We start from the raw sequence: 17,580 nt of genomic DNA on the forward strand, positions 1-17,580 counted from the left end.
TGGTGTCGTTTAGTGTGCTCACTTTGTCAGGGTCAGGCTTCATCCAGGCCCCTGAGAAGATGTGCCCAAAAAACTTCAGTTTTGATTGGTGAAACTCGCATTTCTCTTTATTGAGTGTCAGATTCGCTTCCAGAAGTGCGTGGCAGACTCGGTCCAAGGCCGTGTCATGCTCCTGGACGTTCGCCCCATACACCAGAATGTCATCACTGTAATTCAGTGTGTTAAGGATGTGATGGATAGTTTGGCGAATGGCTTCTTGGAATATCTCAGCGGCTGATGAGATGCCGAAATTCAACCTCTTATACCTGAATAGCCCCAGGTGTGTCGCGAAGGTTGTGATATATCGAGAGCTCTCATGGAGTTCCAGCTGGTGGTACCCTTTGTTAAGGTCTAGCTTGGAGAACACTCGCGCACCGTTGAGCGCCGCTATCATGTCGCTCAGGTGGGGTCCTGGGTGACGCTCTCTCTCGATAGCGGTGTTGGGCATCCGCATGTCCACACACAACCGGACCTTTCCGGGAGTTCCTTTCTTTGGGACGATTACTACTGGCGACACCCACGGGGTGGGACCCTCTGTGCGTTCGATGATATCAGCCGTCAGCAACTCTTGCAATTCATCTTCCACAGCCTGTTGGAGGTGAAATGGCACTTTCCGAGGGTGCTGGGCAACCGGCTGGACCTGTTCATTGATGTGGAGGCGGATCCGGCCTCTGATCATCTTGCCAAGTCCCATGAATAACTTCGGGAATTTGTGAATGATGTCGCTGTCATTGCTGACACAGTATAGGATTTCCACCAGCCTGAGTCGTTCGGCCGTCGGCAGACTAAGGAGACAGTCCGCCTCCGGTCCTTCTATGACATGAATCACGGCGGGGACAGATGTTGTCTGGTGTCTCAGCATAGTTGAAAACTTCCCAAGGCAGGGAAGTGACTTCCTGGACATCCAGGTGTAGACGCGGACGTATGCCGGGCTCAGTTGAGGACGAGGGTTCATTTTGTTATACTCCGTCACTGGGATGTAGTTTAGCGACGCCCCACTGTCCATTACAAATTTTGTGTTGTGTTCACCGACACTGATGTCCAGCCGGGGGTATTTCTTTAGCTGATCAGGATCAGCAATCATGTTCGCATACTCCACCGAGTATTCACGTTCGTCTGAGGTCGATCTTGAGTCTCGAGAGGGTGATCGCCTCGACCATCACGATGTCCGCGACTCCCTGCTGGAATGCGATGACCCTGATGACGACTTTGGGCGATCACGCACCGCTCGCGCATGATGCCGGCGAGTGTCGCTCCGCGACATCGCGGGCGAATTCTTTTCTTTCTCGCGTCGATACTCTCCGCACATGGCTTCAAAGTGGTTGCTCCGATCGCACTTGCGGCACTGCTGTCCCATGGCCGGGCACACACCGGAGTGTGGGAAGTCATACCCGCATCTGTAGCATTTCCGTGCTGCCGCCTTCTTCACGTAATCATGTCGTCTGCTCTTCCTCTCTGAGTCCGGTCGACGGTGCCCAGAATGGCTCCGGCGCGATGGTGGCCGATCGTATCGCCCTCGCTCCCTGGACCCTCGACGAGAGCGGCCAGTTCGCACCTGACATATCTGTTCTCGGCGTTCCGTGCGCCCGGCTTCCATGGTCTTGGCCTGTTCCTCGGTCTGGTCATGCACTCTCGTCAGTTCTTCGATTTCGTCTAAGGTGTGACTTTTTTTTAGCAATTTTCTCCGGAGGGTCTCAGACTGACAGCCGTCAATGACGCGCAGCCGTATGGCGTCATCCGTTGAGAATGCTTCAAAATTGCAGTGGCGTCCCAACCTTCTTAGTCGAGTTATGTATGTGCTCATTGCTTCATCTTTTTCTTGGTGCGCCCGCTGGAACACATACCGCTCGTAGTCTACGTTCTTTTTGTGTACGAATTTCTTGTCCAACGCTTCCCGTACCTTGGCATACGTCCCTGCATCCGCAGCTGGGATTTCCTTGATCATTTTGCTGATGTCCTTCCCTACGAGATTTCGAAGCGCAATCAGTTGATCCTCATCACCGAGTACCTTGGAGCCTTTGATGTAGTCTTCAAAATCTTCGATCCACTCTTCCCAGCGGGGGCCCATGCTACCTCCGACCACAAGCGCCAAAGGCTCTGGAGGGCGCAGGTGTGACAGTCCCATGACGATGGGTTTCGCCTCTTGGCGTATGGGTGATCCCTGATTTGACATTGCGCCTCACGTGGACTTGTCTCCGCTCACTTGTCTTTGCTTGGGCTTGTTTGATGTGTTTGCCGCCTTTGCTCACGCTCGTTTACCTCTTTTACTTGTCTTTGCTCGGGTTTGTTGCAAGGTTATCCTGCTTTTGCTCGTGCTTGTTTATTTATGTGCTTGTTTTGTGCTTGCCTTTGCTCGTGCTTGTTCGATCCCCCTTAGTAGCTCCTGGGCGCCTGACTTCAAGATGGCCGCCTATCCGATTTAATGGGGGTGTCCTCATAGAACTGCCTGGTTTCAAGATGGCCGCCGGACCGGCACCACACACAGGGCTTCACACGTGTCTCAGCCGTTATTCACCCGCTAATCGTCTTGCTCTGGGAGCCTCACTCACCAGCTTCGTGAGGCCTCAGTCGGTGTCAGGCAGGTGAGCTGTGCTGCCGCTTCCACCGGATCCGCTCGTCTTCCGCTTCGTGCCGGGGGGGCTCTCACACGGCGGGTCACTCGCTCGGAAGGGACCAAGCAGGGGGGGGGGGCCAGGGTCTCACTTTCACCCCGCACTCTCCGCTCCCTCAGGACAGACACTGAACACGGTGGCACGCGTAGCGCTGCTCCCGACGTCTTCTTCTGCTTCTCGCGCTCGGGCAGATTAGGTCGCACGTTGGGGGGTTCAGGAGAGCACACCGCTCATCCCACCTTCGTCGCCAGCTGTCGTGTCGTGACACTACTCCAATAACGACCGACACCGTGTTCTGTCACATCAACTCTTTATTGTCAACCTTCCACTTCGCCGTCCCTACTCTAACTGCCGTCCCCTCACACGCTCCTCCTTTTCCTCCCTTACCCGGATACTCCGCCCCTCCAACCACTAGACTGCCACACACGCACACGACTGTACACCTACCTAGATTCATCTGTTGTTTTCCTCTGCCATTGTCATTCTTTCTCTTCAGTTTTAGCTTTATTTTTCAATTATCTTTCCTTTCCTGGCGCTTTTGTTGTCCCTTGTCACGTCTCGCTTCCAATTATGTTTAACGCTCTTTTTTACTTCTTCTCGGACTCTCACTTTGTTTCACACTTGCTCTCATTTTCTGTTTTCTCACCTTTGTATCTTTAATTATCTTTCCTGTTTTCTTTGATTTTCTCCTGTTTTATTCTGTTTCATTAGTGCCCTCACTTTCTCTCCCTCTCCCTCTCCCTTTCTCTCTCTCTTCTCTCTCTCGCTCTTATTTACTCTTTTGTTCTCTCTCTACTCAATCTTTTACTACCTAGCATTACCAGTCGTTTTCTCTCCTGTATGTTTTTGCAGTATCTCTGTTGTTTTTTAATTCACCTTTCCTTACTGGCACTCTCTTATCTCTTCTCTATCCTTGATGTTCCCCCATTTTTCTCACTTGCTCACTCTCGCTCCTCCTTCTGTTCCCACTTGTCTTTATCTGTTATTCTCTCACGTTTTTGCCTGTGGGTTGCCATTTTACTTTTTGTTCTTCTTTTTCTTTCTCTGCAATCTGTCTCTTATGCTGTTTTTAATCAAACATTGGTCTTGATTACTTTCCACTCCACCTTCATTTCTTTCCTTGTTCTCCTTATTTCTTCTTCACCCTGCAAATGTTTTTTTCTGTTTTCCATTCGGCTCCCTCAATGTTTCTGCTCCTCTTCTCGTTCATTGAGCTATCTGTCTTCTTGTGCTCTATGCTGTTTTTGTGCTACTTTTTATTGTCTTTCCAATTTTGTTCTTCTATTATGTACTGTTATATGTATCCTTCCATCTCTATTTCCCTTCCGTTCCTTGCTCCTCTATCTGTCTTCTGTTTATTTGCTGTTTATCGCTGATCACCTATTTTACTATTATCTTCATTTTCTTTCTTATACTGTTTTCTATCATTCTTTCAGTTGACTATCAGTCCTCTCTGTCTAATTTCCCTTCTTCTCTATGTTTTACTCTGCCATTTCTATCCGTGACATTTTGATACGTTTTTCTCCATTTTCTTTCTCTACTATCACTTTATTTCTCTTGTTCTCTTCATTTTATTTCTCCCATACTATTTTATTTTCCTTGATGTATTCCTTTCCCATTATTCATGATTTTAACCATTCACATCTCAATTTTTCTCCATATTTTCTTTCTCCCTTTACTCTTTCCTTCTGAGTTCTCACTGTCTGTCCGCCACTCATGCTGCTCTGCTTCTTTCTTTAGTTTTCATGCCTTGTTTTATTACAGCATATATTTTTATTTTTTTATTTTTCCGCTCTACCTATTACTACTGTGAAAACATAAATCTTGCCTGTATCATATCCATGTAATCCTATTTAGTACAGTGTAAATATAACATAATATAATGCAGAATGTGCTAATAAGTTCTATCAAATATGGATGTTGTTTTACTGTACTGTGAAGCTTCCTGTGGCGTTGAATTTGCTTGCTAATTTTCATGGTTCGAGTAGGAGCGGAAGCCAGAGGAATCAAGGTTGTACATTTGCCCATTTCCTAGAAGCACAGCCTGGCTCTCAAACCTGGCAAGGGTAGGTGAGATTTCTGGAGATTAATGAGCCTAGAATTGTATGTATGAACGATAGCTTCTCCTCGAGGTTAGCAAGCGCTCCCTCGTGGAGAAGATCCTGCCACCTGATCATTAGATATGTGTTATCTGAGAGTAAGAACTTTCTGATAAGTGATTAACCTATATTGATTTGTATTGAGAAATAGAATATATATGTTGGCCTACATTTCTATGTGTTTTAGCTGTATGGTCCAACTGGCTATTTTCTAGTGCAAACCCTGATTGGTTGAAATGAAAGTTGGTTTTGATAATTTGCTAGGCTGCCAGATATTTTGTGTTAAGCGCTAGTTGGACTTTAGGCACCCTGACATATTGTGTTTTGGTTTTAATACTACTCTGGCCCCTGTCGTACTTTGCTTATACTGCACCCCTTCCTCTGTTCTGCTTTCTATCTGTGTCCCTTCGTTTTCTGGCTCCATCTATTCCCCTTCTCCCACTTTTCCTGTTTTATTCTCTATCTCTCTTCATTTCCCTGGCCTCTCTCTCTCTCTGCCATTCCTTTCTCAATGTATCATATTTCTCTTTCATTCTCTTACCCTGTCTTCCTCTCCCTAGCCCTCTTACCAACGCCAACCACTTTTTTGTGCCTCGCTTTCAGTCTCTCCCTTCAGCCTTCTACCTTCCCCATCCTCTCTCGCACATCCGTATTTTTTCCCTCTGCAAATCTTTCTAGTCCTTTGACCCTCTTTGTGTGCTTCTCTTTATCTCATTCTCTGTTATTGTTGCTCTTTTGTTCTGTATTCTAGCATGTGTTGTTTTCTGTGCCGTTCCTGAGTGCCTCTGTCCCTCCCTCCCAATCTCTCTTTTCCTTTGCCTCTTTCGCTTTGTTCTGTATTTCTCACTGGGCCCCCATTCTTTCCTTCAATTAGCTTTCTCTTTGACTCTTCATGTGCCTGTCACTCTATTTTCTCTCTTTCGTTCCTTATCCTATCAAATTCTTTCCTCTTCACCATGCCTGTTTCCTTTAAATCTTCACTTATATGTGTGATTTTTAACTCAACGGTCTAGGTTTTCACACCCTCTTTATCTATATTTTCTTTTATTCTCGTTTATCTGTCCATTTTGTGTATTTGTCTCCTTTCATCACTTTACTCCCATTTTAGTTCCCATTATTTTACTCCTCTGTTTCCTCTTTGCCTCTTCTGTTTTTCACTTTGTTTTAATCGTTTCACTTTTCCTATGTTTCTTCATTTATTATCAGTCTTCTTTTTTCCCTTTCTACATGTGTCTCTCTTACTTTCTCCGCTCCTTTTAGAGTCCCTGGCGCTCACTTTGATCTCAGTCCACCCATGCAAAAGGTGATTACATGGGCCCCAGGTAGTGGTTTTCCTGTGCTGTTACCAGCTCACCAGCTCGTTCGTATGCATAAACCAGTCATAGGCTTTTGCATAAGTAAGCAGCCTGAATTACCCCCTTTTATTGTGATGTACCAGCTACAGGGGCCTTTTCACTACTGCCTTTGTCTGTACTTTCCTTGTGTACTGTCTTGTCTCACTCATATAGCCTTTCTCTGATTTTGAATTCTGATACAATTCTTGCCGTTTCTTTATTTTTTATCCTTTCAATGTATCCTTTTTATACCTGTATAATAATCCATTCCATTCTCTTCGTTTTGTTATCCTTCTTGTCCTTTACTCTTCTTATTCGTTACTATGCCCTCCTTATTGTTTGCATGTTGTTTATCCTCTGTGTTTCAACTTATCCTCTACTTTTAATCATTTCCCTCCTGTTCACGTCTGTTTTACTTCTCTGTTATCTCTCAACTTTCCCATCCCGTCTCTGTTAATCTTTTTTTTCATTTGCTTTCTTGGGCAATGTCATCTCTTCTTCTCTCTGTCTTTCCTCTCTCTGTTTGTACCTCCTTTCTGTTTTCTCCGATCCTCCCCTCCATGTCTGTCTTATCTTTCCCACCTGTTTGTTTGTATATTTTCTCTCCCGCTCTTGTCTAACATTGTTTTCACCTTTCTCTGTTATTCTTCTACATGACTTCTGTCTCCATCTAATCTTTCACCACAAGCCTGTCCTTCTCCTGCCCTCAAAGTGTTAGTTTTGGGTAAATACAATTAATGGGTCCTGTTGCCCTGACCTTGGGGTGGGCCAGCAGGAGATCCGCCGCTTCTTCGAAGTACTCCAGGTCCAGCTCCTTTGCTGATTTGGGCAGGTCCTCATAGCCGAAGTATGCCAGCGCTAGAGTGGCGAAGCCACGGCTAGCCAGAAGACTCGCTCGATACTCAACCAGACCACCAGTGCCACCGGACATATCGATCACTCCTGGAAACTTCTTGTTGCCTGAAAACATGAAAGAGTGTACGAATGAAACGTGATATCTCTCATGATATATCTTTGCAGTCTATGAAGATCCCCTGCTTTCTATAGACCTCATATTGACCAAGTCCTCATTGTGCACAAAGTGTGAGCTTCAGTTTTTACCATCTACAAACTTGTGGTAAATACAAGAGTAGATTAAGCACAATAACACAGTGACTTGTTATTTCTCTTCCATTGTGACAGATGCTAAATTTGGTGCTACACCCTGGTGCAACCCAATACCAACTGTTTTGCACCATGAGATTTTCTCATACAATATCCTAGAAGTACAATATGCAAAAACTGTACAACAATAGGCCATTAACTAATGAAAAACTGTAAATGTATCACATGGTCCTGAATTGCCCTCAACGATTCTGGTGAGATCATGAAACATGAGGCCACAGGAAAGCGCGTATGAGCCTGTCCATACCTGGACCGCACCCAGCACCAGGGACCCTGGTCCCTGCATTCCCACAGATAATCCACCGCATATCTCAGCTCCATAGAGGAGAAGCAGCCACCCTGATCCTGCACGACCTCTCATCAGACTTCAAATCTGTCTCCCACCACACACTCATCGGTTGACTGCACCAGATCAGATTCACAGAGAACGTGCTCAGATGGATGGCATCCTTTATCACAGGTCGCAACCAGAGATCAAGTTTCTCCCCCTTCAACTCACAACCCAAGCACACCATCTGCGGCATCCCTCAAGGCTCATCACTCAGCCCAACCGTCTTCAACATCCACATGACACCACTCGCCGACATCATCAGATCCAACGATATCAACATCATCTCCTACGTTGATGTCGCACAACTCGTCCTCTCACTCTCAGCGAACCCCATCTCGATGAAGTCCAACTTCCACAACTGTATGAAGAACGTCGCAGCCTGGATGAAGAAAAATTGCCTGAACCTCAACATGGACAAAACAGAAGTCCTGATCTTCAGTAGGCCCACCCCACTATGAAATGACTCTTGGTGGCAATCAGAACTCGGACCCACCCCTCCGCCGAAAGATCATGCCCACAACCTTGACATCTTCCTGGACAGTAAAATCTCCATGAAACGTCAGCTCAATGCCGTCTCCTCAGCCTCGTTCCACACTCTCCGCATGCCCGCAAAGTCTTCAAGTGGCTCCCCTTCAGCACCAGGAAAATGGCAACACTTGCCCTAATCACTAGCCAGCTGGACAACGGCAACACATTCTACGCAGGCACCACCACCGAACTCATGAAAAGACTCCAGACTATCCAAAATGCAGCAGCCAGACTGATCCTCAACCTACCAAAGAGGAACTACATCACCCAGCAACTGAAGGACCTCCACTGGCTTCCTGTCCAGAAGAGATGCCAATTCAAGCTTCTGACCCATGCTTACAAAGTCCTCCACGACCAAGGGCCCGCTTACATGAACCACTGCCTGAATTTCCACCAACCTCCCAGGAACCTCAGCTCCTCTCACCTCGCCCTCGCACAGACACCATGCATCCGCTGCTGCTACTCCAGAGGATGCTCTTTCTCTCATCTCGCTGCCAAATCCTGGAACTCCCTCCCCCTCCACTTCTGCGCTTCACCCTCACTGACCCATTTTAGGAAGGGACTCAATACCTGGCTCTTCGACGAAGACAAGCAGCACAGCGCATGGATAATCTCTCAGGTGATAAGCCACGCTATAAAAACACCTTACTGATTGATTGAAAGGTTGAGTGGTTTGTAATAATAATCAAATTCTAAGATGGCAATAAAGGAACATATTACAATTATCTGCTAAATATCTTTATGTTACAGGTTTATTTAGGAACAATTAGCATGTCAACAATCTTATGTTAAAAAAAAACTGAAGATGTATTGAAAATTGTTTATAAAATACTAAAATAGACGGCTGAATGACTGTCTGTAGAGACACATATTTACTTATGTTGTTAAGAATAAAGGACTTCAGGTAAAAATAGTTTTTCTATAGAAAATACATTTTAGCAATAGAAGTTCTGCTTGCAAGGCAGTGCTAACAATGGGCACTGATTGTATTGAAATAAAAGGCAGTGATTAAGTTCAGAGGTTGGATTGATTTACTGTTAACTTTGTGATTGTAAGTAAAGCATTCCAGTGTCCTTATTTAAGACATATAATGATTCAAGCAACAAAGCTTTTGACTTTACCAATACTTGTTTCCTTTGTATGGTTTATTGTTAGTATAGTATTCCAAGTAAGCCACATGTCCGCTACCTTGGTATAGTAAACTAGTTATAACATACAGAGAGCGTTCCAGGATGGCTGCCATGGCATACATAAGCGTCCAAATGTGAGCGGATGCACAGGCAGTCATATTGGAATATGCACATGTTCAGAGTCAAAATGCTGTCACTCACAGTGAGAAAAGCTAGTGACTAATGCAGACTGACCAACTGCCCCATCCTTTATGCTGCAGTGGAAGGAATTGAAATGTGAATGACTGCTTGACACACCAATGGACAAGACCGCTGACTGAAAGCTCCTCTTTGTATCCTTATATGTATGTGTTTTTCAATGAGGAATAGTTCTGAAAACATAAATCTGGAGAGACTCTATGTCTTATCCTAAATAGTGTTCTGATCTGTGCATAAAGAGGTTTCATTTGTTTGGGCACTTAGGGGCAGATTTACACATTTTTCACACAGGGCAGTAAGCAAAATTGCTGCACTACATTGCATGAAAGGGAGATAGCAGAAATGTGCAATATCAGCTAAGATATGGCATATTTGTGTTGCCTCCTAGTGCTGGTGCAATGTGTGCTGCCTGCCACCAATGCGGGCACCCTTCAGCCTTGGTGCAAGGGTGTCTGCGTTCCAGGCAGGATTTTTCTTGGGCAGGAAGGGATTTTTTTTTTTTAATATTAGTTTTGCAGTGGTGTTTGCGGATCCTGGGCCTGGGGTGACAGCCTCTATCACAGCCACTCAAGATATGTGAGCCCTGTCTGGGGGATGCAATTCTTGTGGAAGCTTCATAAGCAAGAGACTGCAAACCCAGGGCTAGCTGCAGAACCCATGTTGGCCCATTTGTGTGTTCTGAGGATCCAAAGGTAGGTGTGCTGATGCAGCAAAAGGTTAAAGAAACACATGTCAGGAGCTGCTTTTATTCACTCCAGGTTGGCTATGATGGTATGTTACCAATCCAAAGTACATTGGAAGTTTTGGAGTGATCCGTCAAGCGGGGCTGAAAAAAAGTGATGGGGGGTGTCACAAAACACATTTTCCCCATTCATTATTCCATAGGAACTTTAGGCACAGCTACAGCCCAAAGTGCTGAACTGATTTCCATCAAATGTGGCAGAAAGCCAGATCTTGGGCCAGAAAGAGTGCTTTTTGTGATTTGGTGTAAACCTGTTCAGTACTTTTTCAGCAATTAATTCTCAGAAACTTTGTATGTATCAAGCCATGGAGGATTGTAGTGAGATCTGATTGGCTGTCACCACATCATCATAATAGATACAGCGCATTCCTGCCCTTTTCTTTTGCCGTAGGGCAGGAGTTTAAAAGTGTGTATATAACTGTTATGGTCAAGTACACTACTGTAGAAGTGTATGTACTGGTGTAAACAGCATGTCACTGTTCTCATGTGAGAGAGCCATCATTGAACACTGGGTGTCCGGTAGGAGGATCATATTGGGAATTTCGGACAGCAATGCCACACACAGCTATAAAACGTATTGTGTTAATCTAGGGTTAACAGTGGACTGGCAAACAATCTCACAAACGTAGGGTATCATGAACACCTAGGCTGTCTTTGAGAGTTTCTCATAATCTCAGATGGGCCCTATAGCAGAAGTTGCCAGGTAACTAGGGTTTCTGAGAAATGTGGAAAGACCTCATGCCAGTGTACTCTCCCCACGAGGACTCCGGCTATTCAAAGCAGTCGAAATCTCCTGGTGAAAATGAAACCGTAAATGAGGACTCTTCCGAAGCCCACAAACTCATCTGCGTAGTGCTTCAAAATTCATAGCTCAGCTCCACCCTCTTCCACGCATACATGATCTCTCTGTCCAACGCCATCCGCACACACAACATCAACATCCTCTCCTTCAGAGATGATACAAAACTCATACTCTCCCTCTTGGACAAGACCCCAACTCAAGAAACAAGTTCACCACCGGCATGACCCAAGTTGCTAACTGGATGAAAGCCAACTGTCTCAAGCTCAACTCAGACAAGAAAAAAGTTGTAATCTTCTGAAGAACATCCTAACATAGGACTCCAAATGGTGTGGGTCGGCCAAGCTCAGACCCGCAGCCACACCCACACCCAGAGCCCATGCCTGGAACCTTGAAATAATCATCAACAGCAAACTGGACATGAACGCACAAGTGAACACCGTCACCGCACACTGATTCTACACCCTCAAGATGCTGAAGAAGATCTTCAAATGGCTTGCAAGCAACACTAGAAAACTTGTCACTCATGCTATAGTCAACAGAAAATTGGACTATGGGAACACCCTGTATGCTGCGATCAGCAAGGAATTCAGTAGAAGACTACAAACCATCATGTACTCGACAGCCAGAAGTCACATCACACCACACCTCAGGCAACTACACTGGCTTCCGACAACAAACACGCTCAATTCAAAATCCTCACACACACATTCAAGGCACTACACAACTTAGGACACACCTCCTTCCATCAGCCACCCAAACACCTCTACTCCATGGGACTCCGACTCGCACAGATCACATGCATACCCAGAACCAGATCAGGTTGGGCTTTATCTTACATCACTCCTGGAGAGTGGAACGACCTCACACTCCACATCGGAGCCTTCTCCTCTCTTCTTGAATTTCGAAAAAAGCTGAAGACCTGGCTTTTTAATTAACCAACCTACCATAGGCAAAACTAAACACACACCTGCTCAGCATCAGGATAACTTTGTGGGAGATAGTGCACTTTATAGATATGGTAAATTCATTTGCAAGGTTCTCCCAATTTATAAGTTGAAGCCCAGGGTCCAACTCATAATGCCGCAGTTTTTATAGCCCCTGGAGTTACCATACAGGCCCTTCTGACTCTCTCACTTTGAAGAAATACAAAATATGCTACTGAGGTGTATTTCACGTTCTCCCCTCTTTGCATGAAGAGGGCAACGCTTGTTGTGTGTTTCCCTTTTCATCTTCTGTTCTTGTATGAGTTTCACTCAAGAGTGTCCTGCCATCAGTCATTGGCCTGATGTCTGAAAGTGAGCCACCTACACACCAGGTGAGCAGGGTGCAATACTGAGAGTGTGGGCAAGAGGGAGCTCTTTAACAGTTATAGTGGATGAGATGGATGGAGCTCAGTAGCATTTCAGAGAAGTATAGATGAAAAGGGACTCAGTGACATTTCATACACGTGCAGTAGAAAAGAGGGAAACAGATAACGTTTTATTAAATGAGGTCTTTAAATCCACGAACACTACATATAGGTGACCTCCTCTGATTGTAACTTATTTCCAAATTAACAGGAGGAACCTAAAGACTTGGTCCGTGGTACTAGTTGCAGCCCTAAATCCTGCCTGTAAGTTAGACAGAACATTTTTTTCCTCTATCCAGTTTTGAATTCTGGTCAAAATAATTTTGCAGAAGATTTTTTGCGATACATCAATAAGACTGATGGGCCTATAATTCCCCGGCGACCCTTTATCACCCTTTTTATAAATGGGAATAATTTCGGCACACCGTCAGGTCTCCGGAATAGCACCCCCCTCAGGATAGTATTATAAACCCTTTGAAGCAGCGGACCCCAGACAGTCGGTTCAGCCCTCAACAGGTCTCCTGGAAGCTTGTCAAGACCCAGTGCTTTGCCTCTCTGCAAGAACTTTATGGCCATAATTGTTTCCGCAAGAGTGATATTTTCAACATCAACAACTACCTGTTCACAAGGATTCATGCTTAGGGCTGGAACGAACGACAGCCCTTGATCTGCAAACAATTCCCCAAAGTATTCTTCCCATACGTGGGGCTGAATGTAGAAATCAGTTTGTGCTACCAAATTTGGTGATCCCTTTGCAAATAGATGCCAGAAATATTGACTGTTCTTATGTTTAGCGACTTCTAAAAGCAATTTTCAATTTTCACACTCTCCCAGTCCCTTTTTGCTTTATTTTGGGCTAGTTTATATAACCTCCTTCTGTTCGCAATTTCTAAAGGGGATTTCGATTTTAACATCACCATTAGCTCGTTCCTAGCTTTTTTGCATGCATCGTTGAACCAGGGTGCTGTTTGCTGCTTAACTCTATTACTTTGTTTATAAAAAAATGGTTTTAGACTTGTAGTTAGTTCCTGGAAGATAGTCATGACAGTCTCTAACCCAGTAGTAGGGATACTTAGATCTATAAGAGACCGCTCCATCACAGAATATATTTGGGGGAGAGAGTTTGAATCGACTAAGATCATTGGCCATTTAACTCTCCTATTGTTGTTGTTCGTAATGACCTGTGTGGACTCAGGCCTAGGGTGCCTACACTAGGTAACTAGTCCCGTCATCGTAAGCGCCAAAGCATTATGATCGCTGTCTTCCTGAGCTATAATAACCATATCCTTGACTAAGGGCCACAGATCTAGGTCAACAAGGATATAGTCAATCTGTGTTTTCGATGCCCCCCTCTTAAATGTGTGACCTGCTGCTCTATCAGAATCGGTTCGACCATTACAGGCTCTGACACTATGGGCAATAGTAAACAACGCCATGGGCAATAGTAAACTAACTATTTTTGCCTTCTTTAACGACTCTTAATTATTAATAAACCTTTATAATTTTGACTTTGGATTTTGCCCTGTGTAGGTTTTCTTTAATGGCAAAGGCCCACTGTCCTGTGGGACTCACAAGGCCCCAATCCTGTGACTCAGCCTTTTGAACTTTTTAGTTAATACATTGAGAACGTCTAATGCATGTACAGAGGATGGGAAGCTCAGTAAGGCATGTCATGCAGGTACAGAGTCTGAGGTAGAGCTCTGTGGGACACCTGAGTGTAAAGAAGATGTTGAGCTCATTACAGCATGTCAATCAAGTACAGAGTGCGAGGTAGAGCTCTGCGCAACAACTAATGAATGTAAAGAGGTTGTTGAGATCAGTAAGGCATGTCTATACAGGCACAGAGGATGAGATAGTACTCTGTAACAATTAACTTATATTACACTTGTCTTTTCTGTGCTAGGAAACTCCAATCCCATGAAAAAGCAGTCTAAAGGAACTGCCCTGGGCTTAGACCAAAGAATTCCACATGTATGTGCATGTATACTTCATATGTACTCATATCTCTGTTTTCAATGTGTTCGCCAACAGTGGGCGACACAAGTACTCATACCTAAAAATAGGATAATATTATAACAATTTGTGTTCACCTGGTGGAAGGAAAAGGGCGCCACGGACTCTGCCGTCCTTGATAGGTATTCTCTGTACCCCTGGAGTAACATACCACCTCTCTACTGTCTGGCTGGTTATGGGCTGAACTTCATGGCTCTGCACCGTTTGGAAGGAGTCGTAAAGATCCAGTGTGATACGGAAAGGACTGCCCATGACGTCTCGCTTCACAAGCTGACGATAAGGCTTCTCTGGTCTGAGGAACCAAATGAGACCCATGGGCACCACGCCCCTGTAGTACCCTCCTGTGGCACTTGCTTGATCCAGGTCCAGCTCCCCATCCTCGTCCGCCCTGTAGAATGCCTTGGAGCGGAACGCGACTCCCTTCTCATCCGTCAGCGATGCCTGGAGGGTCACCAGCTGGCGGGACGAGAGGCCTGAAACACGTATTCTGAGATGCTCATCTGCTAAGGAGACCTCTGGTGTCACAATGAGACGTGACATGGCCAACAACGAGTCCTCTGTCAATCTCTCAAGGGCCGTATCTTCAAAGGTGGAATCTGCAGAGGGTAAAAGAAGTCTGATTAGGCTTGACCAGAAGTGACAGGGCACAATCAGAATATGAGGAGTGTTGAGAATGGTGTAAAGAATGCAAAGTCAAGAAGTATAAAGCTACCTTTACGCATGGGGCTTAGTTACAAACTGCTCTGTAATTCTAATGGAGGCAGTAACAGGAGTCATGAACCCCATCAGAATTATAAATCCGTGGTAGATGTGTGGATCAGATGTCCTTCGCCTAGAGGCTCCGTTTACAGAAAGCAAATGTAACAACCAGTAACTATGCCTCCAGTGTTACTAAAGCGGTGGCATGAGGGAGTAGAGGAGATGTAAATCAAATATTAACAAATAGCCAACGTGCACTCTATTTTTGAACGTTTTTTAACAAGTAATTAGTGGTGTGCTCTCAACACCATGACGACCGTCCAAGGCGTCACATAGAGAAATGTCAACGAAAATGCATGAAGAGAACCTCGTGCTGGTGTGAGCACTGTAGACACAGCAAACGTGTTGCTATACAATTTTAACAAATGAGTGAATTCAATTATCGAAGCTCGTAAAGATCTTCAATGTTTCGGAGTTTTTATTGCATTCTATCTCTGCAAATGCACTTCAATTAGAGTCACAATGTTCTGTAAAAACGAACAGCATCCATAGCTGACATAAGTTCATCAAAACCCAATGCATTTCGGGTCAAATGCGGACCCTTCATCAGGGGTCAATATTCCATGCTACAAAAAACAAACAAAAGAAGCAATTCAACTGCATTGTCCTCATAACCCAAAAACGTAATAATTTGCGATTACTGTGCGAGGATAACTTTCTCTCTATGACATGCCAAAATGTGTGCATTAGTTTGCTGAAAATGTACAGGAGCGAAAAAAAGAAAAGAAAAAAGATCCTACTACTTCGGTGAAAACAAAGCATGACTGATTGAAATAGCTCGGTGGAAAACGGTTGCTCTAATGTGAAAAAAAAGGTTGCGAAGAATAGAGTGATCGTGCCTAAACTCATAGTTGTGCAGTTTAACTATAAATAACCACCTCACCCAGTGTAGCAAAGTTGCTCCGCAAGTTAATAAAGATACGCTAAGATTTTACAACCGTGCGTGTCACACTCACCAGGTCTGGAAATTGTGCATGGCTACTCAGCCAAGGTTGGGTGCGTGACGTGATCAACGTCACCATTTAAAAAATAGGTCAATAAAAATAGAAAGCGGATCCCCGTGGTGAATACTAAACATGGAAAACAGACTCGGGTACAGACAATAACGATAAAGTTTTTTGGAAAACAACCTAGAAACAATAAACAATTGGTTATGTGAAGCATGTAAAATATATCACATATGATTTTATAGAAAACAACTGTATTCGATCCTGTCATTTAATCCAATAGGTTGGAGAGATTGTAATTTTTTGGTCCAAAAGAATTCAGAGCGTGCTAATGATTTAGCAGGATCATACTCTCCTGTGGGTTTCTGCGATTCAAGGATAGTGAAACGTAGTTGCGCAATGTTATGTCTTGCTTCTTTGCAATGCATTGCGACTATAGATTTTTCATTCATCAAGCGAATGTTACTCTTGTGTTCACCTATTCGTGTCTTTACTTTTTTTTCAGTTCGACCTACATAGATCTTGTCACACGGACACTTCAAGGCATAAATTACGTTCGTGGTATCGCAAGTACTTGAGTGCTGTAGATTGATTTTATGACCTTTGGTTGGATGGTAGAAAACAGCGCCTGTCATTACATTGTTGCAATGAATGCAGTTCATACATTTTTGCATGCCTTTAAATGCCTTTTTGGGAATCGTTGGATGTTTTGACAGTAGTTCTTTAAGGTTCTTTGATCTCTGCATGGCAAAAATCGGAGGCTGTGGAAACAGATTAATGAGATCTGGTTCAGTTTTTATGATGTCCCAATGTTTTAAGATGGTAGATTTGATCGAGGTAGATTGTGTTGAATGTTTCAGAACACAAATAGGACGGTTAGTTTGCAGTTTCTCTGTGGGTTTCAGTAAATCAGTCCGGTCTATGTTTTCCAATCTCCGACAACTTTGATCAAGAATGTAACCTGGATATCCTCTGTTCCGGAATTTGTTAGAAAAATCGTAAATGATCTCACTGGTGTCTTGAGAATCAGAAGTTATTCTCTTAAGCCGGATGAATTGGGAGTACGGCAAATGTTTTTTGAGTGCAAATTGATGAAAGCTGCTGAAATGCAAACTATTGTTTCTGTCTGTAGCTTTGATATATACATTGGTTTTGATGTGTCCTTCATAAATTTGCATTGATACATCCAGAAAATCAAACCATAGTGTGTCTTAACGAGATACTGATTCTGTTGCCTTTTTTCTTATTAACTTATTAGTAGCAGGATCAACAAACATCTGTAATGCAATACGTCTCGCATTTACGCGAGTTTGAGTTATTGGCATTGTAAATGATAATGCCTTTCATTTATGTTTTGGTTTTGAAAACATGAATAAAAGGCATTGTCATTTACAATGCCAATATCTTAAACTTTTGTAAATGCAAGAGCTATTGCATTCCAGATGCCTGACCCTCCTGCCCTCCTGCAGTAAGAGAAACTCATTAAAGAAAAAATGGGCATATTATCAAGCACGGCGTTAAAATTATCGCCGCT

General features: G+C 44.2%; 1 protein-coding gene across 2 annotated transcripts in view; it reads right to left on the minus strand.

The window, feature by feature from the left end:
* LOC146853993 (acyl-coenzyme A amino acid N-acyltransferase 2-like) overlaps nucleotides 1–17,580 on the minus strand; it is a 49,106-nt gene that overhangs the window by 20,893 nt on the left and 10,633 nt on the right. For both annotated transcript variants that reach the window (XM_085651856.1, XM_085651857.1), the window contains exons 2-3: nucleotides 14,418–14,936; nucleotides 6,842–7,044 (exon numbers count right to left, since the gene is read on the minus strand). In XM_085651856.1, coding sequence (XP_085507982.1) covers nucleotides 6,842–7,044; nucleotides 14,418–14,880 — 666 coding nt within the window. In that variant the 5' untranslated portion in view covers nucleotides 14,881–14,936. The remainder of the gene's footprint in view (nucleotides 1–6,841; nucleotides 7,045–14,417; nucleotides 14,937–17,580) is intronic.

Source organism: Triturus cristatus, chromosome 4_1 (genome assembly GCF_964204655.1).
Source record: "Triturus cristatus chromosome 4_1, aTriCri1.1, whole genome shotgun sequence".
Taxonomy (NCBI): Eukaryota; Metazoa; Chordata; class Amphibia; order Caudata; family Salamandridae; genus Triturus; species Triturus cristatus.